The 25,219-nt window shown below is 33.9% G+C and overlaps 1 protein-coding gene across 1 annotated transcript in view; it reads left to right on the top strand.

Annotated features, from left to right (window-relative positions):
• LOC149426029 (uncharacterized) overlaps positions 1-25,219 on the top strand; it is a 218,530-nt gene that overhangs the window by 132,612 nt on the left and 60,699 nt on the right. The window contains exon 4 of the mRNA XM_089644152.1: positions 12,868-12,966. Within this exon, the coding sequence (XP_089500278.1) occupies positions 12,868-12,966 (99 nt within the window). The remainder of the gene's footprint in view (positions 1-12,867; positions 12,967-25,219) is intronic.

Consider the following 25,219-nt stretch of genomic DNA (forward strand, 5'->3'; position numbering starts at 1 on the left):
TTCACCCTTCAAGGGTGTTCTTGGCCATCATTTAAAATTATTGAGAAATGAAAGGTGAATTTAAATATTAATTTTATTTAAATTGGCAAATTTCAAAATTATAATGAAAATTGGAGTCGAGTTCAGACTTAGAAGAGATGAGATGTTGAATGGAGGGGAGGCAATTTTAGATAAGGCTTGATAGAAGAGAGGATATTTGTTTAGAGAGGGACAACCAAAAAATATGTGATCTAAAGTTCCCACTTCTAGACCACAGAATGTACAATCTGGGGAGTCAAGGACGTGAATTTTAAAAAGATGGGAAGGAACGGAACAATGTCCGATCCTCATTCGAATGAGAGAAGAAATTTCTTTTTTGGAAAAATGAGGGAATTCCTGAAACCACGGTTTTGATGGAATAGTCCTTTGTATTGAGGCATAGCAGGCTCCCTTGGATTGACTAGCAATGTGCCAATACTCCGACCAAACATTACGGGATCTATCTTTGATGATGGAAAAAATGTCAGATAGGGGAATGTGGTTTACGAGGGTAACAACAGGGTTGGACGCTCCTTGTTTTGCCAAGGCATCCGCAATATCATTACCCATGATACCAACATGTCCAGGAATCCAAATCAGAGTTACAGTTTTACAAGAGCTTTGAATGGAGGCTATCATCTCTCGAATAAGGCATACAAAGTGATCATCAGGATGAAGAAGAGGACTGGATTTAAGTTTTTGGAGGGAACTGAGAGAGTCAGAGATAACGGGGGAATGTTCAAAATTATTTTTGAGTATATATTTGAGAGATTCTATTATTGCAATGCACTCGGCTGAAAATATTGAAAATTGATTTGAAATTGAATGAAATATTCTTTCATTAGAATTATTATTGTAAACGTTAATACCTATACCACAGTCGGGAGATTTGGATCCATCAGTAAATAAAAGAGAAAAGTTGGGCCATTTAGATAAAATAATGTCATTGAACATATTATTGACAGTTCGGGCCGGGAGATTGGAATGACTTTTAAGGATTCCGATCCCTTCTAATATTGTTGGGGATAGGGTGACGTGACTACATTTTAATTTGTATAAGGGAAGTAGATCATTTTGGATGATGTGGAGCTCTGAGAGAGACTTAAAATTTTTACAGATGTCAGGAATAGGTTAAGTTGAAGCTCTGATTGTAGATGAATGGGTTGAGTCAATGAACAACGAGACGCTGGGGATAACCTGATGACATTTAGAATTTAAACATTTAAGAACAAATTTGTCAGCAAATAGTTGACGCCTTAAATAAAGAGAAGGATCAGAAAATTCCACTTGAAGGGAATTGATGGGTGACGATTGCATCGCTCCAGTTATTATTCGCAAAGATTTAGATTGAATTTTGTCTAATTTATCAAGTACATTTTTTGAGGCAGTACTAAAAAGTGGGCAGGCATAGTCGAGATGGCTTCGAATAAGTGCGTTGTAAAGCAACTTAATGCAAGTAGGGTGAGCTCCCCACCAAACGCCCGATAATGATCTGATGATATTTAATTTTTTTTCGCATTTAGTAACTTAATTATTAATATGGGAAGACCATTTAAGTTTCCTATCAAATATTACTCCCAAAAATTTTACTTCAGAAGCGTTGGAGATTGGAGAATTTTTAAATAAAATTTGAACGGGGGGGTTTTTATGGCGGTTTGAGAAGGTGACACACTGAGTCTTTTGGATTGAAAGTTCAAGACCATTTAACGTGAGCCATGTGCAAAGGGCATTCATAGCTTCGCTAAAATATTTGACGGCGAGAGGATGATTTTGGATGATAAGAAGAAAGCTATGTCATCTGCGAACTCAATAACTTTTATTTGTGGGGGAATAGTGAAATGCATATCATATGTGTATATATTATACAGTAAGGGGGACAATACATCGCCTTGTGGTAAACCCTTCCAAATAGACCTACTTTGAGGAGAAATATCTGGAAGTTCAATGAAAATTTTTCTATCTAGAAATAGATAGAAAAAGGCGCCTTTGACAATGTTTCCATCCCAATCCTTAAAAAAAACTTCTAGGCCTGAGCCTTCCCCCCATGTTTGTACAATCTAAAATAGATTAATAATAGATTGTACAAAGATGGGGGGAAGGCTAAGGCCTAGAAGTTTTTTTTTTTTGGTTTGGGATGGAAACATTGTCAAAGGCGCCTTCTATATCTATAAAGACGGCAAGACAAACTTCCTGTTTAGAAATTGATAAATTAATATCAGTGCTGATGATGGCAAGGTTATCCTGAGTGGATTTTTTTTTCCTAAATCCAAATTGAGATGGAGAGAGAAGCTGTTTACTCTCAACAAAAAATTCTAATCGGTTTTTAATTAATTTTTCATAAAGTTTACTGAGGGTGGATGAAAGAGCGATTGGCCTGTAGTTGGATCCAGAATTTGGTGATTTGTTTGTTTTTAAAATAGGGATGATTATTTGAGAACTCCAGTCATCAGGCATTATACCAGTCTGGAAGATTTTATTTAAGATGCTTAAGAAGTGGTTTAGAACATTATCATTACTATTTTTGATTATGCTGTAAGGTATACCATCTCTGCCTGGAGATGAGTCCTTGACTGTTGATAAACATTTTTTAGCTCAATTAAGGTGAATGGAGAGTCTAGCCAATGATTAGACATAGGAGTATTATAGATGGGCGTTATTTAGTCTAAGTTAGGTACAGAAGGGGGGGCAATTTTATCCAAGAATTCATCTATCCATTTAGAATGAGACGCTCGAGGAGATGGTGAACTGAAGGAGGAACGAAATCTTCGGATCATAGACCAAACTTCCGAAATTGGAGTGTTCGGAGATACTGAACTGCAGAAGTTGTACCATCCGGATCTTTTTTTTGACCTCAATTTCCCTTTTGGCATTAGATTCAGCGTTTTTGTATTTAAGATAGTTCTCCATAGTCATATTGTAACGATAGGAAAGAGATTTAGCTTTCCGAATTCTTACTACTTTGGAACATTCCTCATCCCACCAGGGTGTTGGAGGGAGTTTTTTGAGAGATTTAGTTTTAGGGGGAGGATTTGATTTATTTATTGCAGTTATGAGCATTGATTTGAAGTTATTATAATCATCTATGACGGAAAATGTATCGGTGGCGGGTAAATTGAGTAGGAACTTGTCCATATGAGAGTTAAATTCATCTCATTTGGTGTGTTTTGTTTTAATCTTTGTCGAAATATGAGACTTGTCTGATTGGAAAGAAGTTTGATAAGTAATAGTGATCGGGAAATGATCACTGGAGCAAGGGTCGGGGGACACCACCCACGAGGTGAGAGAAGCTAGACTAGTAGAGCATATCGAGAGATCCACTGCACTGGGGTTTGTGCTGGGGCGTGAGATCCTAGCAGGAGATCCGTCATTCAAAAGGAAAAGGTTGGATTGATCTAGGAAATCCATCACACTTCGACCATCTTGGTCGGAGAAAGCAGAACCCCAGACGGGGGAATCGGCATTAAAATCACCTAATATAAAGAAAAGAGGGCTTAGTTGACTTACAATTTGCAACCAAATTTGTTTATTGAAGTGGGCTGTTGGGGGAAGATAGACTGAAATAAAGGATGTATCCTTTATTTTAGCTGCAACCATTTGGAAGTCAGCATTGGGGGTTTGATATTATTTATTGGGGAAAATGATATTGATTTTTTAATAAAAAGAGCAGCACCGCCGCCCTTACCTTCTGGCCGGTCGTCGCGGAGACAGGAATACCCTCCCACATTAAAGTGGGTGGATGGAGTAAACCATGTCTCCGAGATAGCAGCCAAAGAAATAAAGTTGGAATTTCATAGGTTAAGGAGATCATATTTGTTAGAAATAGCACTTCGGCTATTCCACTGAAGTATTCTGACATCCTGAAGAGTCATTTTGAATAAATGATTTCAATGTGGAAATAATAGTAGCAGCGTTGGACGGTAGATTAGTTTGAGAAGAAATGAGGTCAATTAGAAGCATAATAAGAGTTTGGATAAATGAAGAATTGTCTTGGGAGAGTTTTTCAGAAAGTTTATTAGAGTTCATTGAGGAGGGATTATAATTATTTGCACACCCATTTGTGGCATTTGAAAGAGATGAACAATTGGGATTTAAGAGCAGTGAGTTGTGTTGTTGCTGATCGTATCCAGGAGCCGGTTTAGAGATAGCATTTTTGTATGTGAATTTAGTTGAACGAGAAGAAGTTGTTGTAGAGGAGGGAAGAGGGTTGGATGAGGAGTTGCTGGATAAAGCCTCAGCAAATGATTTTTTGACAGGCGGGAATAGTTTAGATGCCTGCAGAAAAGACAAGTTCTGAGAGGCCATAGAAATTTTAATATTTTTTTGGCGAGATTGTTCTGGGCAAGAAGTGTTGATGGCTGTATGTGAGCCTGAGCAGTTAAAACATTTAGGTGAGGAGGAAGAAGGACATTGGTCAGCTGCATGGTTTTCTCCACATTTAAAACATCTGGGTTGAGATCTGCATGCAGTTTTGGTATGACCAAAACGGCAGCAATTGAAGCATTGAGTGGTGGGATAAGTATACATTTCAACTGGTAATGAGTTGAAGAATAAATATATATGGGAGGGAAGAGATTGACCTACAAAGGTGATAACGACAGATTGGGAGGGCTTCCAAAAAATTATACCCTCAGAGGAGTCCTTGTAATTTAGCCTCCTGGCTTTTATGGGATTGCCAATGTGTTGGGGGGTCGAAAGTGAAGACAGAATTTATGCGATGGACAGATCGGTCGAGATACCTCTGACCAGGCCCATGCGAGTGACATTGAAAGTAGGGATATATGCCTTGAACTTTGAATTAGATGAAATTAAGATATTTTTGATGAAACTGTTGGCAGCTGACCCTGAGAGGAATTCGATGGAGATTCGAAAGCGACCCTCGGCTTTTACACCTCCAGGCTTGATTGAAAGATTCTTGCTATTTGATAGGAATTTGCCAAATTCAAGAGGGTGGATGGTTTTTTCTTGCTCAGTTTTTTGGACGTATACTATAAATGGGCCACGGGAATGAGGAGAATAAAAGTTTGTTGGAGGAAGTTGAGAAAGTGCTGGTGGGGACTGTGAAGTCGAAGGCGAGTCAAGTTTTATTGGGGAAGAAGAAGTAAATTTCCTTTTTTTGGTAGAAGTCATTATGACAGAATCACCGTCAGAAATTTCTACATTTTCCCCGTCTGGGGGGTCCGGAGAGGAATCTGGGGGCTTTGTAGGGGGTCCAGGAGGGAAATCTTCCTCCATTATTCACAACAGTAAACCACTACAACAATAGTATGGAAAATGACAGAAGTAAAAAAGTTTATAAATATCTGGAAATCAGCAGCGAAAAGTGACTCCTGGATGATCAGGAGGGAGAAAAAACCTCAAGGCACAACACACTACACTTTTTTTTTGCCAGAAAGCAAAAAAGAATGTTATAAAATTATTTTTTGATAGAGCAAAACAAAACAACTGATGACAGCCAAATGTTATTGTTGCAATGATGTTTGAAATTAAAATATTAAAATTTATAAATATCTCAGTCTATTTAAAATGGAAAAATCTAAAATGTAAAAAGAAGAAGTATATGGCACATTTAAAATACCTTCGAAATATTCCAAATTTTGCTGAGAAATTTCAAGTTTACACAATGGATAAACAACCCCCTTTGGATGTGTAAACGATGTATATATCTTACCATTTTCAACTATTTTATGTCAGTTTCTATATTAGTCATGTTTTAACATGCACGGTCGTTTATCAATTGAATAAAATGGAATCTCGTATGTTTTGGCTATACAAATGTTTATATTATTTTATATTGTATATTATTTTTAAAAACTACATATCTTTTTAATGAAACATAAAAAGTGTTTAAGAAAAATAAATTGGTAGAAATTCGGAATGAAGGAGCTTAATTGATTGATTTTGATACGAAACTACGCATCTGAATATATATTTTTTCAGTCGCACTTGTAATCGATAATACAGGGGGATTAGAACGGGTGAGGTTAGTAGAAAACGTTACTCAAAATCATGCGCATACGTATTGCGAATACCGGCCGTAATAGCTGACAATCTGGTTGATTTGACAAATATAATATTGTTGAATATAATAATAATCTATCAGTCGCGTAGTGAATATTTAAAATCGCAGTAATAGCCATTTGCAGAGGAATATTTTAAATTGAAATACCAATTTACCAAATCAAAAACGCAATGCATAACCGAATTAGCCGAATTTCGATGCAATTCAAAACAGACCGGGTAAAAAACATTACAAATGTCATCTGAAGAAACTTGAAGTTAGCAACAAAACGCAAAATGCGAAAGTGACCCTGTTTTTGAAGTTTGGAACAATGTAGTGCCAGTCTAAAACAATGAGTATTATTATTAGTAAAGATTTAAAATCTAACCGTATGCGGCCATTTTCCTCGTTTAGCTATACAAACGCCGCAGCGGCGTATTAGGGAATTTTTGTAAGTAATACTGTTTGTATCTATACCTAATAATTTTCCTTCACTGTGATAATACAAAAGAAGAAAAAATAACAAAAGTATCTTAATGTTTCTTTACTCATCGTGACAAGCATTTTGAGGCTTTATGTATCCTGTTCAGAAAAAAAGCCTTCAAGTATTACAGAAATGAAATAAAAATTTGAATAAAATCTCAAACGCGAAAACATTTCAATGGCTTCATTCTTTGTTCAATGCCTTTCATCAAAGATACAACGAGCCGACTAGTTCGTCTTGAAGGGTATAAATGCTTCTTAGGTCTTTAAGGGTAGGTACTCTCTTTTTAGTGTTCGAACCCCAGCCTTATTTGACACGAACTGCGGAGAATGGTTTTCTCTGATATCAAATAAAGAAGTTATTCGTATTTGAAATGGTTCACTACTTTTTAACGGACCTTGTTTAACACTGAAAAAGGGCCTACCAAAGGGATTTTTTTCTCGCGACAATTGACATTTTGAATATATCAATTGAATAGTATTTCATTGAAAAGGAAGATAATACTAATAAATCTGAACGAAACAAGACACAGAAAAATAAAAAGGTAACTGTTTCAACTGGGATTCAAACCCAGGCTCTATGTGTTACCGGGACAGCACCTCTAACTACTCGGCCATTGGAACCTAATTATTTTTAAGTAATTTTTGTCGATCTAATATTTTTTTTATAAAATACATGACAAACATATTGTATGATACATTAAATCACCATACTAGGCGACTGCCTGTTTCATGGTGACCAATGGAATATAGTTATATGAGGTCTAGTGTGAACATATGAACTAATATATTAATCTGTTGAAAATAGGAAGGATTATAGACGGAAATACATAGACGCATACATATTCATACGCATATATATATATACATACATACATACACTTAAATATTTATTTATTCACACATTTATTTTACCGACATTTACAACATTATCTTTTTAAGTATATTTTCATTTATCTATTTTTATGTTAAGAATTAACAATATAATCTTAATATAATTCTTCCTATATTTTTGACTGCTATCATTTTTGTTGAATTATTACACAGTTCTTAAGATTTTTTTGTAACCTAGATAACGTCTCCGATAAACATATCCGATTTAGATTTATATGAGACATATACATTGACTTTTTTTCTAAGAATTCTAAATGACTATTCGGTTGTGTGAGTAAAAAATGCTCCTGGGTTCGATTCCCAGTTGAGACCTTTACCTTCAAAATTTATTAAAAGAAAATTTATTACAATAATAAAGTCTTTTTTCGAATAATGGTTGAGTGCATCATTTGTTTTAATTTTAGAAATCTATCTTTGCTTCTTGGTGGATCTTTTTATTGGCTTTCCGAATGTAAATACACACGTTATGAATAATGTTACGAGAAAGAGACAACAATGTATGTACATCATACTTAATTACTTTTCTCCGCATCAAATTAAGTCAAGTTGTCAAATTCGTCGTGTATATTTAGGTGTGAAAGGGGAGAGGTATTTCGGAAATTTATACCAAAATGTATGCCGAATTCAATTAATGTTTTAAAGCCACCGGAAGTGGATATTTTATGACTGAAATTTAATATTTATCAACTATCGAATTATCGACCTTACAATCATATTAATGCCTTTGTTGGAGAATGTGGCTTTATTTATTATTGCAGGTAATACATACAACATCGAATACAGAAAAAGCTCTCAGCGCTGTGTTAAGAAAAACTGTGTTAATTATTTGAAAGCTTTGAAAAGTAAATCTACTTGAATTGAATTGAATTAATTCCATGTACCTAAAAATCTCTGGACAGAGAATTAATGTAATTTTGTGTGAATAGCATTGAAGCTAAATTTTGGGTGAGGAGAAATCGCCTGACAGCCATCTTGTATGACATGATTTGTATGCAAAGAAGTGCTTTAAATATTATATTTTTGGTTTTGTTAACGCAGTTATAACGGCTTGATTTTTTTTGGGAATTTAATGAGACAACGAATGGGATAATTCATTAAAAAATTTTGGTAGATTTTGGCATTATACATATATCTTGCCCTTCACCTCGTGGCTTCAATTTTTTCTCGAATAGCTCTGTCCAGTGCTTTTTAGGTTCATGCTGGATTCAGAGTCAAATACAAGGCAGTACAAAAAGCTGCTCAGAGTTTCGACATCAATAAGCACAGAGTCCAGATAATTATACGTTTCGTAGCTTTACAGCTCGTATCAACTTCACTTAGTTTATTTTTCCGTTTAGCTGTACAATTTTCAAGCGTACGTAAGTTTTCAATTTCAATGGAGTTGAAAACTTCTCTAAATTTGTATAACTGCCAGATGTATGGACGGTAGACATGAAATATATAAGTAGGTACACAAGGAAAATATTTTTTTGCACCAACGCACAGTGCTCCCGTCCTATACAAGACTAGGGACAAAATTAAAAGTAAAAATAATAAAACGAATACGGGTAAAAATAATAATCACATAATCACGATGTAATAAACCATATAATTAAAGAAGCGCAACCTCAGTCACAAAGCTCTGAGTGTGAACATCAGTATTAAATACCTAGTTAATATTAACCCTACATATTTAAACTGTGGTTACTTTAATAAGCTCTTTAATAGGCCTTCACTTATAAAATCATAAAATGTGCACATGGGCCTTACTGATAAACATTATTCAATTTTTACACAACTGATAAACAACCGTTTACCATACATTAATGTTTGTTTACAGTGTTTCATATTTTTATTTTTTACGATTTTTATTACGTCCACATCGATTCGAGCATTTCCCCGGCAAGGAAAAGGTCCTGGGTGCTATTCCTAGATACGCCTGAACCTTTTTCTGTTTCAAATTTTTCGTCTTAGAGTCGTTAATATTGTTTTCAATGAAAAAATATTCTATATATATATATGTATAAGTTTGTTTCTAGTCATGTATTAGTCTGTAGCACTGTGCAGTGCTGAGAAGAATCATCTGATAATGAAGTTTACAAAGCCATAAATAATATTTATCGCTCTCCGAGACGTGATACCACTTAAAATGTTTTATGTGAAAGACCAGAAAACGTTCGTGAGACTATGACACCAAATGAAGGAATGTTTTGATGCTCTATGAAATATGTAAATTCAAGTGGGAAGACGAAAGTTGGGAAATTAATTGGTATTCTGATCTGGTAACTAAACTATTGTTATTACTAGTATGTCTTTATGCAACAACACATCTATATAAGTATACTCGTCTATTTTATTACAGCTCGATGCTCATTTTTTTCCATTTTCACAAAAAACACACATCGGCTCACTCAAACGACTGCCAACTTAAAACTGCGCGTCCAAAATGGCCGAAACTTTGGTGAGTAACTATCAAAAGTTGCACAACTACATTCACTAGCTTTTATTGACGAGTACCGCCATCTTTGCGTTCAGGTCGGAAACTTTTCAGACCACCCTCGTATATATCTACTTCCTCTTCCATATTTTTCTACATCTCAGCCTCAATTATTGCTTCTCTCTCTCTCATAAACCCCTGCTAAGTCATCAATCGTAGCCAACCACTTAGGGTGACCAATGGTTTTTCACTACATCTGAATTTCATTTCCTCACTATGGGGGCGGATAGACCCTGTTCCTGCATCCAGTAAGGTGACATTAATCCGGTGCGGCTATCCCACGAACCACGGGTGCCTCCCCCGGCATCATGAGCGGGCTCGAGGAATGTTTGCGCGAGCCCGGTCCCCTTCCGTCCTGCCTCCGGTGACCTGAGGCTCACTTCATTCCCTAGGGTCCTTGGGAGTATCTCCCCCCCTCCCCCATTTACATTTCTTCGAGGGTACTCTCGGAAAACTGGCTAAGGGACGCGTGTGCTTGGGATCGTTGTGGCCAGGCCGCTTGCCACTCTCATTCTTGCCGGGACTGCCCCGTGATAGTGGGGTAAACTGCCCTCGATACGCGGCTTGTATATTTTTATGTTACTAACAATCATGCATGCAGGGACATTGGAGGATCTAGAATCGTTTTAAAATAAATTTAGCTTCTTTTTACAAAAAAATTAGAGTCCTGACGTGTGCGGCTAAGGAGGTTAAACAATCAGTTTAATCACAAAGCCGTGGGGAAAGGGTGGGTCCCCTCCAATGCATCTGAATTTGAACCCAATTCCCTTCTTCCAACAACGTACCACTTAGAAATAAGCTTTAAATTTTTCGGCTATAGCTTCAATAAATATCCTTACTCGTTTTGTTTTAAAACTCGCAATCAAATTTAAAATCTTTTTTTATGCGCCCTTACAAGCACCTGATAAAACGCCTAAAATAATAAAATTCTTTCATTTTCTGCTCTTCGAGTGCTTTAAGCCTTTAAGATTACTTCGTTGCGATAAATGGTTTTTTCGCCAATACTCCGTCCATAATTTATGGCGTATTAATATTCCGCCTGAATTAATGATATAAAATGAACATTCAATTTAAATCCCCATTATTCTCATGGTCTTGAAAACAATGAAAATTTCCAGAGGATGGTTTTGTCTAAAAATTTAGATTATACCCAAGAAACGCGTTACAAAAATTATATATTTGACGGCCGGCATAGTCCAGTGGTAACGCATTGGACTGCCATTCCGAAGGTCACGGGTTCGAACCCGGCGTGCGCAAATAAATTTTATTTGATTAATTTGTGTTATTTCACAATTAATTAATTAAAATAATATGTAGTATATTTGCGGCACGTTCCAGAGTGGAAGATACTACCAGTATCGCCCTGGTGTAAGACCACCATTCAGAATTGAAACGTTGCTCCAAATGGCTTTAGCCGTGTTTAGTGACTAGATCTGAATAGCCAGGTACTTCCCCACCTTCCTCTTTCCCTTCCCCACTTACCTTCAGCCTCACAACATCCCCCAATTGGGGATGCCATAGTCTCACTGGCTCCAGACGGGAGCAGTTGGGACTCTTGTGAGGTATTCACTATAAAAAAAATAAAAAAAATTATGGATATTATGTTTGAGAATTGGAAAATAGATACGTCGTAGGTTGGTGTTACGTTATGCTGATGATTTTAATAACCTTACTAATAAAAAATCACTTCATAAAAGGTGTTTTTGTATATATTTACATTAACTGTACAATTTCTATTTCGAATTATTACTATGGTCTCTAACTGCTCTGTGAAAGATTTGGCAACATCAAATTTTGGTAGTCTGGCACTTGCGCCTGATTCGCGTGTTTTTCCTAGACATTTTTTGTTTTATAAATTATCGTGTCTGGTTCGAATCATGTTTTTTTAATAAATTCTATTTTAATGACCAATTGACTATAAGACTAGTCTAATTCAATATATTTACAATTAATTGTGTTAGTTTTCATCAGTTTTAATCCATTAATCGTGTCATATTGTGAATATAGTTTAATGTTATCGGAAAAAGAATATTATTTAAGAATATCTAAGATATAAAAATCTAAAAATTCATTTTATTTGAAATGTTATTTGTTTTTATGACATCTTCAAAGTGAAGAAATATATGGCACATTTAAAATACCTAGAAAAAAATTTAAAATTTAATGAGAAATTATTATTATTTCAATTTTATACAACAGAAATACTACACTCTTTGGCTGGATAAACAATGTATGTATCTTTTCATTAACTATATTATGTCAGTTTATATTTGATGTTTCAATTAGCAAGATTTCCACATACACTGTTGTTTATTTATTGAATAAAATTTTGACAACGTTTTTAGTAAGGCTGTGAACAATTTGAGTATAAATAACGTATTTTGTATCACAATTATTTATTTACCTCGTTGCTGTGTAAACATCGCTCCTATTAAAATGTGTACCGATAACTGAGAATTAATGTAATTGAATGTTTGTATTTTTTTTTTTTTTTTTTAAGAAAGAAAAATATTTTTTTGTTACCAATAATCTGAAAATATTGTAAAATCTCCTACCACCACCACAGTAATCAGAAATGTTGCTTGTGTTGTGATGGAGGTCTTAGCCAGCCGGGGAATTGAATACGCTATGCCTGGGACCCAAACGCAACGTCAACTCAGCCAACGACCGATCAATATATTTTAGACATTTTAAAATGTTATACATAGTTTTTTTTACGTTGGTATACTAGGTTTGGTGCATTTAGGATTTTAGAGCAGGTATTAAGTAATAGGTGTGCGTTTTCAACACATCAAAAATACATTTACTTTGTAGATAAGTTATGTTATGAATGAATAGCAAGCCAGAGACAAATTCCATATTGGCGTGAAATCCAGTTTTTTTTTACCCGATAACTATCATAGCAACGCTGGATTGCTCTTTGTGTCAGAACTAAAATACACTAAACAATACAATACTATAAACAAGTACCTAATTATGAATTAAAATTTATTTACAGTACGGAATGAGACCCCTTTTAATGACGGCGTGGCACGGCCACAGAGATGCCATGAAACTCCTTTTGGAAGCTGGAGCCTGCATCAATTCCGTCAATAAGGTAAGAGTACCTCTTTGTCTTATATTCTTATTCGTCAATCATCAATCATTAATCATCATACCTTAATAATCAATCATCAAGAATCATTCATCAATCATCAATCTCCAATTATTTAGCAATCATGAATCATCAATCATCAATCAGCAATCATCAATAATTAATAATCCAACATCGTCATCAAAAATCAATCTTCGATCATTAAGCATTCATCATTAATCATCAATCTCTAATAATCAATCATCAACCAGCAATCAGCAATCAGTTATCATCAATCCTGAATCATGACCCATGAATCACTAATCATCGATCATCAAACATCAATCAGCAAGCATCAGACATGACTCATGAATCATCAATCTTCGATAGTCAAAAATCAATAATCAATCAGAAGTTATCAATCATCAATTATCAAACAGCAATCATAAAATATCAATCAACATCGAGTACATACACCAATTGAATGAAGAAGTGAAGATATCAGCAAAACGCCTATAACTGAAAATTTCCAGGGAACCTGCTCGGTACTATAAAAATTAACCATCACGTAAATCCGTTGAAATTAAGTTAAAATCCTTTTAGCTTTTAGCGCCGTTCTCGTAGCTCGTAGAACATTTAATTTTATCTCCATAATTATGGGAACATATTTTATTTGTCGGGGCTTGAAAGGGAATACCTTTATCACAAGCTAGATTTTTTTAGGGTACTTTAAAACTTTCTGTAGCATGTTGAGGGAGCTAAACTATCCATCACATATTGACCAAGGAGTTCCTACACTGCCTTACAATGACGGTAATGATGATTTTAGTGAAATGATGATATTTTGCGTGGTCCAGTAGCTCTAGAAATGTTTATTTGTTCAATATCTTAAATCTTCGAAAGTTCTTTATCGATTGCTTTGAAATTTTGACACAATGTTTCATTTGAATAAGCGTGTGTTTTTATATACCTATATTATATAGATTTCACAGACACACTTGAACGACAGCAACGCGTGGCAAGGTACAGCCAGTAACAATAGATCACAAACAATGACATTGGAAAGTATAAAATGAACAGTAGAAGAATATGGAAGCAAGAAATACAAGTAAACGCAAAACTTATAAGTAGACTTGTTTGTTTGAAAAAAAAACTATAATGATATAGAATACAGAATGTACACAAAACCAATTAAATTCATACTCGTGACATTTATTTAAAGCCCAGAGGGATTTTAATTTTTAGTCCAACTCTCTAACATGACTGATAATTTTGAAACGTAAGGAAGAAATAATAAAGATAAAATTTTAATGCATAAAAAATACGATTTTCAGGTTTACGAAAATGTTACAGAAAATCAAATTAGTTTTGTAATACATATTTTATGTGATCTTCAAAATTCGCAAAATTAATATTAAATATGTCAATGTCATTCAAGTATTGGTTTCCCATTTTGTGAAACCACTGTACAGGCCAATGAGCAATAATGTTTCGTTTAGGTATGCTACAGTAGAATAGTTAATTTTGTCTTGTTGTTATTTTGGGTACGTGTACAGTTATAAATTGAAGAAGTTCGCAACAGTCGAATTTAAAGTTGTTTGTTTTTCGTATATCTTCTACTGTATGTATGTTTAGAGTATTTAATTAGAAATTATAATTTATGTATTCTAGTGGGATATTTAATTAAAAATTTATAAAACCATTCATTTGTGTTCGCTCAATGTTATTAATGTGAATTTTCTAAGAGGTAGAGAAAACGATTGAGTTGTATTCAACAAGGCTTCTGACTAGAGATACATATAACAGTTTGATGGATTGCAACTAATTAAAGTTGTTGGTTGTTGTTTATGAAGCCTAGTATTTTCATACGTTTACTAACAACTTCTGGGATATTACTATATTAGAAAACAATTCTAAAATCTGTAATTTCCGTGACTTTTTCCAGGGTTGTTTTGTTAATTGAATATTCGAATAAAACAAGATTTACATATTAGAAAAACCCTCCTTTATGAACATTTTATATTTATTTAGCTTGCAATTGTCGTCCACTTTTGATATTATGTTATTGTAATAATTATTAGATAGTCTCTACAAGCAAAAAAAATATTTATAGTATTTTTTGCAATTCATCAACTTCATCAAATAGGCCAGAAGAGCGTGTGGAGCGCGCAGGTACATTAAATGAAATCTTAATTGGCAACACCGGCCGTTGAATATTATTTTTCACTAATAATTTATATTTTAATTTTATTTAATTATCTTTATGAGTACAGTGTAAAACTTCTACGTAGAATCATCAAACCAGTAATTTATATTTTACTTTTATTTAATTTACTTTAAGAGTACAGTATACGACTTCTTAGTCAAATATCAAACCAGTAATTTATATTTAATTAACTTTATGAGTACAGTATAAGACTTCTTGGTAGAATCATCAAACCAGTAATTTATATTTTACTTTTATTTAATTTACTTTAAGAGTACAGTATACGACTTCTTAGTCAAATATCAAACCAGTAATTTATATTTAATTAACTTTATGAGTACAGTATAAGACTTCTTGGTAGAATCATCAAACCAGTAATTTTGAAGTGTCATTCTATTCCTTCTTTGGCTTCAATGGCTTCTTTCGTCTAATTTAAATGCCAGTTTTTAACCCCTCGGGTCTGGGCCAAAATTATAGTGTCAACAAATATTCTCAAAATTAAAAATTGTTAATATCAGATGAAAGAATCATTCTGACTTTAATATTACAAACTATATGAGCAATAAAAAAATTATCCGTAAACATAGCTAATGTTTTAAATATCAGTCACGTGGTTTTTTCTTGTAAACTTTATTTAACACTTTTTAGGAAAATTAAAAAACATATTTAGTTAGACAGGTGTATTATAAAGTCTATTGGGACTTCACTTTTTCGTTTCACATAAAAAATATTGTATGTTATATGGAATTATTTTTTTATTGTACCGGAGCACTGTGGCAAACTTTTAAATGCAAAGAGAAATATTGATGCTGTCTCTTTCTAAAACCTGTTTATATTATATGTCTGACAAGGGAAGTGTGAAGGGGAGATAGAACGAGTTTTATTAGGACGTCTCATTTGGTGACAAAAATAACGACGTGACCCGGCTGATTTTAAAATAAACATACGTTTTTGTTGTTAAAAAACATGGCGTCCCTATCCGGTACAGGTGACGTCAGAGGCGTGTTGAACTATTGACGGCAGTAATGTACATAAAAAGTAATGGAGCGATTTCGCTGAAAATAAGTTTGTTTTTTGTTCTACTCGTATCTTAATACATATTTTTCAGTCAAGAAATATTTGACTAGAATTATTTTATTTTATCAATCAAAAATACTACAAGTTTAAAGCGCTGTTATTTATATTAATTATTTTTATCTATTTGTGCATCCAAGTTTACAAATGTCTAATTTATTATTAATTACAAACATAAATTAATACATTTTCTTTTGATAAACATGGCTCCTATAATGCAGCTTAAACCCATCAACTGGTGCAGACTTTATGGTTTCTGGCAGCGCATTACAATATTGCATTCCTTTGTATAGGAAATGTATGGTGTCCTTTTTTGGTAACCTAATTTAATTAGCATTTTCTTGGCTGTGAATTTCCTTGTAGTACATATATATGTTTATTTATTTTTTTGATTAAAAGCATTTTGGTTAACAGGTTATTTATTATTTTATGTATAAATATCATCACATTCTAAAAGGTGCTATAAAACATAATTAAATTGTTATAATTACAAAATGTTGTTTTTTTCATGTATAAATATCATCACATTCTAAATGATGTTATAAAACTTAATTGTTATAATTACTATAAAAGTTTCGCTAACTTTTGATAAATAGCGTCGCTATTTTAGGTTTAAGTCTCAAGAAATCTTTTATTAGTAATCCAACAAGTTTTATGGACGCCTGTTACCCACTTTACACAAGGGATGTCTAAAACCCTTACACCAAGATATTACCCCTCGGATGGCCCATAAAGAATTTGATTGTCAAAATGACATAACACTCCAGGCACATATATTACATCACACACTTTAATATGTCAGTCCTTGAACCTACCTAAAGGGTGGCGCAAAATGACCTTTATGTTTTGAATTTGTAAAAAAATAAATTATATCATTGTAAATTATAAACCTTATTATTTTTTTAATGATAAACTAATGTTTAAAAGACAAGGTTTTTTATGCATGGCACAAAGGATAACAAATTATTATAAGCAATATCCATACGAATTGAAAATATTTCCCGAGTAATAATAAATGCCGCCGACAGGAATTGAACCTGCACCTTCTGATGTTCGTCTTTTATTGAAATATTTTCATTCAAAAGAAATATAGTTTATTTCTTCTGTAACGTGTCACAATTAGGTTTATTCAATAGTTTAAATTTTATTTCATTTTTAATTTCCGCCATTTATCCAAATATCTAATAGTTGGCTTAATGTTTCGCCGGTATGCCGCTAAATAAATGGGCGTGTCAATTTTTTTTTTTTTTGGTTTTAGGCATTTCACCAAATCTGCCCCAAATGCCCCGCACTTCCATACTTCATCACCGCAAGCTCGCGACAAAAATCTCGTAGGAAATGTTCATACGACCATCTCCTCTCTTTTCTTTCCTTAGACATACCAGACCATAGATAAAAGTAAGAAGTTAGATAGGCCATTAACCATGAAACCACGCGCAAAAGTTGCACCCATACTACTGCAAATTAGAGGTGGGTGAGTCCTGCATTTTTCCGGAGGCATCCGAGGACTGCTTCCTTTTAAAAGAACTCGAGTTCTTGGAGTGGGTCCCGGGTCCGAGTTCTTGTGTGCGGACTGGGTACTGGGCGACTACCGGGACGCACGGGTCCGGCCAAGGACTCGGCACTCGGACTCGGATAGAACCCGCGAAAGAACTCGGACCCGTAGCAGGACAAGGACCCGCACAAGAACTCGGACCCACACGAGAACACGGAGTCAATCCCGTCACCCATCGCACCCGAGTCGCGAGTTGTGCAGTTTACATTTTGGCGAAGTTCAACGAAATCCATTCGTGTCTTGTCGTGTTCCAGCTGATTGGGCTACGGCTAATGCGAGGCCGTAACGGATGTAGTATTAGGTTCCAAGTTCCAGATGATCATTTTAGCACACGCGTAAGCAGTAATAAATCAAATATAGTAACATAAATTTCGGTTGTCGTTGAGAATTTGTCGTTTTCATAATCTCTGTCCATCGATATAGATAAAGGTACTTGGTCGAAGCCTCTATCAAATGAAACTCAGTAAAGGCGAGATGTTTTAAAAACAAAGTCAGGAAGTAGTTAGGTACAGCATTGAACTATTAAAATTTTAACAATTAACAACATGTTTTAATATCTATTTATTCCAGTCCATTTTTTTTTACTTTTACAATACATACTCACTTTGTTCAATATATTATTGTAGGATTTGTGTATATTATATATTTGATTTGTATATTTTTCCTTTTGGTTTCACAAATATATACATATATATGTCTCAGGATCATTAAAAATAAACATTTGCCAGAAATTTGCCTTTCGAATGAACACTATTACGACATAGCTAAAAAATTTTAACAAAAGATAGCCATTTTAAATAAACAATTATTGAATAAAATAATCTTGGTACCTGATTTATCGCTTGTCTGAATCTTTCCAATACCAGTTGACAATCAGTTCCAATTTTTAAAATCAAAGCAAATCCATATTCTAGAGTTCATTGAACCAGAGTTACGGATACACAGACAGACACCACTGAAATTTGTATTTTTAATAACACAAAAAATAAAACTTTAAAATAATGTCAGTCGATATTATTATTTAACTAATTAGCTCATCGGTTTAGAAAAGCAACTCATAACCCCAAATAACTCCAATAAGTACTAGATATTAAACAATAAACAAAACATCCACTTACTGTAAAGCAGGTAAACAGAAGATGTCTTCACCACCAGAACTTACCACTCACTGCAGGACTCGCGAGGCCGGTGGTGGAGGGAGGCATTCGGGTTCGAGACCCCGAGTCCGAGTTTTCTGGGAATTGTTGATTAGAGGCATTCGGGTCCGAGTCCAAGTCCTTAGAGGCATTCTCGGGTCCGGGTTCTCTGGGAGTCGTTGATTGGAGGCATTCGGGTCCGAGTCCCAGACCGAGTTCTCTGGGAGTGGTTGATTACGAAAAGGAGTGGGAGTAGGACCCGCTTCCCGCAAAGGACTCGGGCTCAAGGACTCAATCCGGCTGAACCTACACATCGCTACTGCAAATCGTCTCACATACAGCTGGGCATGATTTTTACCGGTTTGGTTAGCGAAGTGTCATATCTTATTTTCTATGTTTGTCCCCGATATACTTTAACAATTTGACTTTAACTTCAGCTATTCTTTAGCTTATTTGAGGTATTAAATGTAAACAGCATGTTTTGTCTCTACGGTGACCTTTTTATAAAATAATTAAAATAAATGCAACCAAAATATATGTCACCACTAACAAGAAACTAATTCCAATACATAATACGCCAATATATGTACCGTCATTTACTATTCAATACTGTAGGAACATGACTTGAAAATATAAAATAAGTAAAAATTCTATTTACTGACCAAAATTGACTCTAAATTTTTTTAAACACATCTATTTGAATTCTACTTTTGTTTTGGGAAATGAATTAATGCAAAGTTTTGAAGTGAAAATTAACCTGCTTATCGATATCTGATCGAGCCGATACTTGGCAGATAGACTTGTTGTAGATTACAATGCATTTTATCAATTTGGTGAAAATCACACATACACACGAGGACATATATGCATTTCTCTGAGATCGGATGTCAATACAGCAGTTAACATAATATACGTCGGACGTACCCAATCGTTGATTTGACTTAGTTGTTAGCTCGGTTGTCTCCAGTCCCTAGGGGGGAAGGGTTAATCTTCAGTCAAACCACAAAGTTTTTAAATACATATATAAATAAAAATAGACGTGTTTTAGTAGGAAAACTTTGTTTTTTAACGGGTTGGTTTTTTACTTTAATAAACTTATGAGTCGCTGTTTGAAGTCAGTCGGGTACGTCCTGATACACTCTGCATAATAGAGGCTAGCATTATGTAAAAATATGTGTTATTGAAATATCTGTTATAGAGAAAACTTATATTATCTTAATACACCGCGATACCTGTTACTATCCAGATATTACAGCCCGTGGATATTTATGGGATAGTAATTTTAACAAGGACGTTACATATAATTTTTATGAACAAATTTGTTCCCATACCAATGGGCCCAAGATTGCTGTATATACAAAATATGACAAAAATTACCTTTAATGATTAGGTCCCAATGTGTAGATAGAAGACGTTGTAACGGTAAGACAGAGATTCTCCGTTCGATTCCCAGTTGAAACGGTTAGCTTTTATGTTATGTGTATTGTTATCTTTTGTTTAAATTTGTTATTATTATCATCAATGAAACGAGCGGGCTGACGAACTAGCAAGGGAAGGGGAGAAAACACCACTTGTAGGATCCGAGCCGGCCGTAGGAGTAGCAGCTTGCTACACAAAATTACATGTTTATATGTAGGTGGGTAAAATCCCAGCACTGCAAAGAATGGATCCAAAGTACTCATAAAAGGACCAGACCCTAGACGAACCAAAAAACTACTCGACATGGACAGAAACTCGCTGAGGGAACTGGTAGGACTACTAACGGGACACTGCCATCTCAGGAGACACATGCAGATATTGGGAGTGGAAAACACCACCATGCAGGAAATGTGAAGAGGATGAAGAGACTCCAATTCACCTATGGTGCCAATGTCCTGCCCTGGTGGGAACTAGGCTCAGATACCTGGAGAAACATACAGTAGAACCAGAAGACATAACCACAAACCCCTATAACAACCCTGGGGAACTTTATTAAAGGGACTGGGTTGTTGTTAAAGGATTGAGGTAAAATGGCAGATAGCACAATGGGCCTATGGCCTAAGTGCTCACGGGAACTAGGTATAAACCGTTAGCGCCATATAAAAAAAACATCAATGATATTTGATTAATTTTATTTATTTATTTTAAGGAACATAAACATTCTTAATATTAATTTAATATACAAAGGAGGATGGAAAAGAAACAGACCAATTATTAATGTTCACAGATGGATGAATTGGTAATATACTACTAAGTATTTAGAGAATGTGAACTAAAATATAAAAAACAGGACTAAGTAACAAATATAAAAAAGTAAAAAAATGAAAATAGAACAAATGTAATAAACCTATATGCATTATACAAGAATATATTTCTTTTTTTTTAATGATAAACTAATGTTTTTATGCATAGCACAAAGGATAATAAATTATTTTAAGTGATAATTAGTCGCCTGTAATATTGTTATTATTTGCACCGAATTTCAAAAGAAAAATTAACATTGTCGATTGTATCTAAATAGTTCATTAGCTTTATTCCGTATTTGGAAAGACGTTATTTGAGATATATACATGATACTGATTGTTGATAACGTATTTTTTTAATATAAACAAACTAAAAAATAAGTAAATTATTATAAGCAATTATTAGCTGTAATATCAATACAAATTGAAAATATCTTCCGATTAAAAATAAATGCCGCCGACGGGAACTGAACCCGCGCCTTCTGATGTCCGGTCAGACACTCTGAACCACTGAGCCACATAGGCTTATTTCCAACCCGCCAAATAATTCAATACGTAGTAGTACTTCAATCAACAATTACCACTTATTATATTTTTTCCACCTGTAAACATATTTTTTACTCGTGAGATTTTTTCAATTTGTTTTGATATTACAGGCTACTAATTAATGCTTATAATAATTTAAGAATACACGTGTTTATAAGTATACAGGAAGGATATAGAGGGAGACAGGTTTTGGCTTTGTAGCGGGATGGGGGAGGAAAAGGATGGGGGAATGTTGCCGCGCAACTGAAATTAAAAAAATAATAAATTAGCAATTTAAAGATAAAAGATATCGTTTATTCATTTAATTTAATGTGCTTGAAATATATCTCTCTATTCGATTAAATTCCCGGGATACGTAAACATTTAATAAAATTCAAAACTAATGTATACAATGGTTTTTCATTATGAGAATAATCTGCAGTATAAAATTAGTTAAATTAGTTACTTCCCTCGTTTGAACTGAAAGCCGGTTTCAGAACCAAAACGTAAATATCCAGTAATTAGGGAATGCTCAACAACCGACCTTGTTAACTGCACAAATGTAATTAAAAACCGAGTGCAGCCTTATGCAATTACTTCCGACCGCATGTCCATTATCATCCCTAAGCGAATAAAGTACGCTTCCGGCTATCCCGTGACTTGATAACTAATTTTATTAGTTGACGGAGGGTTAGTCCTCTGATTTTTTAAGAACTAAAACGTTTCTGAATATTTATTAAACTTATGTTAGACATCGTGGTGTGTGCTAATAATTTTAGAAATATATTTTGCAAACATCATTTTAAACATATTAAAAACCACAAACCAAATCAAATTTTTAGGTGGATAAAGTTTATTAATTCCTTTTTAAAATGAATCATTTTTTTAATCTCAATAATTTCATTCGAGAATTTGTTGTAATTTTGGATGGTCTTGTACATCAGATATTTTTGGGTTCTTGATTTATTCCTTGCAATCTAATTTGCTTTGAATTTCTCGTCCTTTATGTCGTGATTGGAATCTATTTTTCATTTAAAATTAAATACATTTGCTTCACTGTGATAAAATTTATCTCCTTTAACATGTCTTTTATGTGTATATATTGCGTTATTTTTAAAAACACGAATAAATTAAAATTGCCGAATTGAAATACTAACTTCAATATGAACTGGCAGACCGCATATACCTTTGGACGGTAAAAAGTAATTTAATTAGTTAATGAGGTATTTAACTTGTTATGTGAACAACTTTCGTTTCTCCGTGCCCGAACGGATTCAGTTTATCGCGTATACGACTTCTTTCATTTCTAAGCACTTAGTTAGTTTACCTCCATTCATTTATAAGCCAGTAACTTTGCATAACGAACGACATTATTCAAAAAGATCTGTATTCAAAAAAAATTGTTCATAAGTTAATTCAAGCTTATCTGACACTCGAGAGGCCGCGCTTAAATTTGTCTGTCAGCTGTCGGAACATTTTTATCGATTGTTTACCGTGCTCGCAAATATTGGCATTTTTTTGGTAAAGGGATTCATCAATCGAAGGTGTTAGGTTTAAAAATAATGCTGATATGGCATTGCTTACTTCATTTACCCTTCAGGCCTCTTGCATATTCTGTCAGAAGGTCGGAGTATTTCCGCTTAGCAAAAAAATCCAAATAAATGGAATATTTCTTAACTTATTCGAAAACTAAAAGCTGTTTTTGAAAGGTGATGAAGTACACAGACGTTTTATTAGACAAATGTATTGCAAACGTCAATGTCAACTCATATTTGTGTTGTTCCATATTTTACATCAAATTACCTTTTGTACATATAAATAAGCGGTCTCCAGATTTTATGCAGTAATAAATTTGGTATTAAATGAATTATTTTCATTCAACTAATTGAACCTGTTTAATTTAACAGTGACAATGAAGTACACAGTATGCAAATGTTGGCAAATATTTTAATTAATTTTCCTATATATATATACATAAATGCATGTTTCTTTGTTTGTCCTGTACGCGTTCCTACAGCATTAATACAATTGAAAAATTGTTTTTATTAATGCCAGAAGTGTATATCTATAGAGTGATTTGAATGATAGAAGAAGTGGGGGACGCTCGATAAAGACTTTACGCGTTATCTCTGCACTGGAATGAGATAGATAGTAGAATTAAGTACGACATAATGTATCTACATTTGTTGGTGAAATATTTTGACTTGTCCAATATTATTTTATTTTTATTTTTATGTTTATAAGAAAAGGTTTTTTATGCATAGCACAGGGGATAAAAATTTATTCTAAGCATTCAAAAATATAATAAGCAGTAATTGTTGATTGAAGTACTAGTACATATTGAATTATTTGGCGTGTTGGTAATAAGCCGACGTAACTCAGTGGTCTAGAGCACCTGACCGGACATCAGAAGGCACGGGTTAAATTCCCGTCGGTGGCATTTATTTTTACTCGGGAGATATTTTCAATTTTTATGGATATTTTAGGCGACATAATGTAGTTTTTTAACAGTAACAATGTGAATGTCATGATACAAGAATTGGTATTAGAAGTCGGGGTTACCAAATAATTATTAGTGGTAGATTGAGACGTAAGTGATGAACGAAGAAAGAGGTGTAGGTAGAAGGTATGACTTGGAAGTAAATGGTTGAAGAGATCATGAGATGATAGATGAAGACATGACCAGTCAAGTAAGACAAATACTTATTGCAATACAATAATGTTATTTCCACTTTAAAAATGCACTCAGTTGTCAGGTACTCTAGAATTAACAACCTTGAAACATTACCCCAAACTATTTATATGTCCGAGCAACAGAGCAACGCCGGGTTCACGTCAGATATTATCAATATATATCTCAAATAAATGAATCATGTCATTATCTATATTACTTGGAAAACAAGAAAATATTACAAAATGAGTTATTAAAAAATATACCTTTCTCGAGCAAAAAAAAAATTCTTTCTATCTCTGAAGCACAAATCTATTTCAAAAGTAGAACAAACCCTCTTACGTCAATAAATGATTTTTTTTAAAGCTTTTGATTATAATATAAAAGATCCGATGGCTGAAGAAACAACTTGATAAAAATGTCTAGAATTTCATGGAAAATACATTTTCAACAGCAAAGGATTTGTTTGTTATGTAATAATATCAAGTAATATAAACATACAGGTCTTACAAATAAGGTTCTAGCATGAAATAGAGATCCTTTGTGGTTTAAGAAAGCTGTTACACGTTCATATTATGGTACACCAGTAAAAGTATACGTTTTCTAGAGAAAATCCTACGTCCACTGCATTTTGCATATAGGACTCTAAAAACGGAGGTTCGTTCGACGCTCAAACTTTAATTATTTCCTATGAACGTATTACTAAAATCTCAAATGTTTCTAAAGGTATCCCTATGGATCTAAGTTTTTGTATTTAAGATTAATAAAAACAGGACCTTATTTTTAAAAAAAATTATGTTAAGCAGTTTGTAAATTTTATAAAACGTTTTTCAACTATAAAATTAGCGGTAAGCACCACATTTTATTTTTCTATACGATGAATTAGTA

Source organism: Hesperophylax consimilis, chromosome 2 (assembly GCF_061612785.1).
Source record: "Hesperophylax consimilis isolate HC1 chromosome 2, BYU_Hcon_1.0, whole genome shotgun sequence".
NCBI lineage: Eukaryota > Metazoa > Arthropoda > Insecta > Trichoptera > Limnephilidae > Hesperophylax > Hesperophylax consimilis.